Genomic DNA, 2,054 nt, shown 5'->3' with positions numbered 1-2,054 from the left:
GCGAACAGGAAGTAATAATTAAAACTATTAGGTAATTTAAAACGTTTCAAATTTATAAAATTTTCTAAATTTATATAAATATTTCGATATAAATAACTCGTGGTTTGTGAAATTATTTATGATCGTGTTTAAGGCACGTAAAACTAATTTTGGACACATAACTTTCTACCGTACGATTGCGGTTTATAAATAGATTTTATAAAAATAATGTTGTAAAAACTGTTTTAGTATTGTACTTGTAAAGGTTTTTTGTAGGTTACATAGATGTTAAAAAAACGAACGTTTAAATTCAAACAATTTAATGAAACACAAATCAATAAGTTAATTGACAATAAATTAAATAAATTAAGTAAATTAATAAATATGTCTTTGTACAAAAGAGGTTACAAGTTAGCTGGTTCGGACCAACTCTTTTTGGCTTGTTCTATTCATTTCCTGTGGGGTGAGTAGGCACCATAAGCGAGGTTCTGGGCCTCGTCCAAGTTCTTGTTCCAGTCGGAGCCGTAGGAGTATCCGTGGCCAGAGTCGTGGGCGACATGTTCCACGTGGACTGGATGATGGGATTCATGGTGGTGAGCGTGCGGTACCACTTCGTAGGTGGTCTTTGTGTGGTCTTGTTTCATGCACCAGGCGACGAACAGGATGACGGCGAGGACGAAAGCAATTTTGGCGGTGGCTAACGCCTTCAACGCTATCAGCTTGACGATGAACAGCTTTCCGAGCAGGATCTTGGCACCGAGGAGCCCGATGAGTCCCATTCCACCGCCACCTCCCTTCTTCTTTCCACGGCCTGTGAAAAACGTAAAATATAATTATTGAGACACATTACTAATAATTTCTTAATTAACTAACGTATTAAGGTTTTTCAATTCTTTCAACTTTAAATTCACTGATTATCGTTTTAGTATTTCATGTCTTGTCGGTTATTTGGCTTAATATCGTCAGTCAACGATGACAAAATCTTGACAATTGATTAGAGTAATGACACTTATAGGGATCACATGAATCTGTAACAGTTTTAAAGTTTGGGGAATCTTACCTTCTTCGAGAGACCTCTGGACGGTTTCCTTATCAGCAGGATTCATTTTAACCTCAACAGCATGAGTTTCGAACAAACTGACAACTCCGTCCAAGAGCCTGTGGTTAACTTCAGCATCCCTCGCTGTAGGGTCCACAGGCAGAGAGTCAAGTTTCCTGGCTGCTCTCGAATCAGGTTCACCTTTCAAAACGATACCTTCCGCGATCGTGATGCTTCGAGATGCTCTCAAATTCTCCACCATTTTCAGCATTTTTTCCTGAGGAACAAAATATTTCACATTACTCAACTGTTTCCCATACTTTAAGAAACATCCCACGTACCTGAATGTAAAATGAATCTAAAATTAATTAAACGTCGTAATAAATTGAATACAAGGAAAATATGTGAAATTATATGATAATAAACTTCGCACAGACACCATAACACTTTTCGTTCCCACTGATCACTTTCACTTTAATATAAAAAAAAATATTTATGAACCTTGACACATAGGAAGTAATCTCCTTTGCAATCCTTGACAAAGCTTAGCGCGATCTCCATGGTGTTGTCACTTTCTTCGGCTGCAGCGAAGGCCCACAAGGCAAAAACGACGACGAGAGTGAATTTCATTTTTATAATTTTTTTTTAATTTTTCTTTGCTGTGTTACTATTTTTCTGACATCGAGTGATGTCAAGCAATGTTTGGTGAAATGGCGGAGGCGCTATACAGTTTTATCATTTCCCCCCCACCTGCTGTGTATCTATTTGCTCCACACGAGTCTCTCATCTAGGTTAAGAAGAAATTCGATTCAGTTTGGACCCTAATGTTTATGCAAATAAGTTTGCTTTGTAAATATTTGTGGTTATCAATATGCGTTTTCTTTTATAATAAAAAGATTAATGTTTTAGGTAAAATATCTGTTGTAGTGAAGAGTGTTATTATCAGGCGAATTTTTTCTATGATTTCCGATTTAGCGATTGCGTAAACACACCATTTACGTAATAGAAAACGTATATTGTTTTTTATAATGAGATA

General features: G+C 36.6%; 1 protein-coding gene across 1 annotated transcript; it reads right to left on the bottom strand.

Annotated features, from left to right (window-relative positions):
- Nucleotides 1-370: 370 nt before the first annotated feature.
- Nucleotides 371-1,703, bottom strand: LOC137926055 (uncharacterized). Its single transcript, XM_068769592.1, has 3 exons — nt 1,520-1,703; nt 1,040-1,295; nt 371-790 (listed from the first exon to the last, which is right to left on the bottom strand). Exons 1-3 carry the CDS (start codon nt 1,646-1,648, stop codon nt 429-431), a joined length of 747 nt encoding a protein of 248 aa, XP_068625693.1. The 5' UTR covers nt 1,649-1,703; the 3' UTR covers nt 371-428.
- Between the last annotated feature and the right edge of the window lie 351 nt (nt 1,704-2,054).

Source organism: Battus philenor, unplaced genomic scaffold (assembly GCF_028537555.1).
Source record: "Battus philenor isolate CCGP_79_NKW_IND1 unplaced genomic scaffold, ilBatPhil1.0.hap1 SCAF_28, whole genome shotgun sequence".
In the NCBI taxonomy this organism is placed as follows: Eukaryota; Metazoa; Arthropoda; class Insecta; order Lepidoptera; family Papilionidae; genus Battus; species Battus philenor.
The sequence above is the reverse complement of the archived record's forward strand: the minus strand, read 5'-3'. Positions and strand labels throughout refer to the sequence as shown.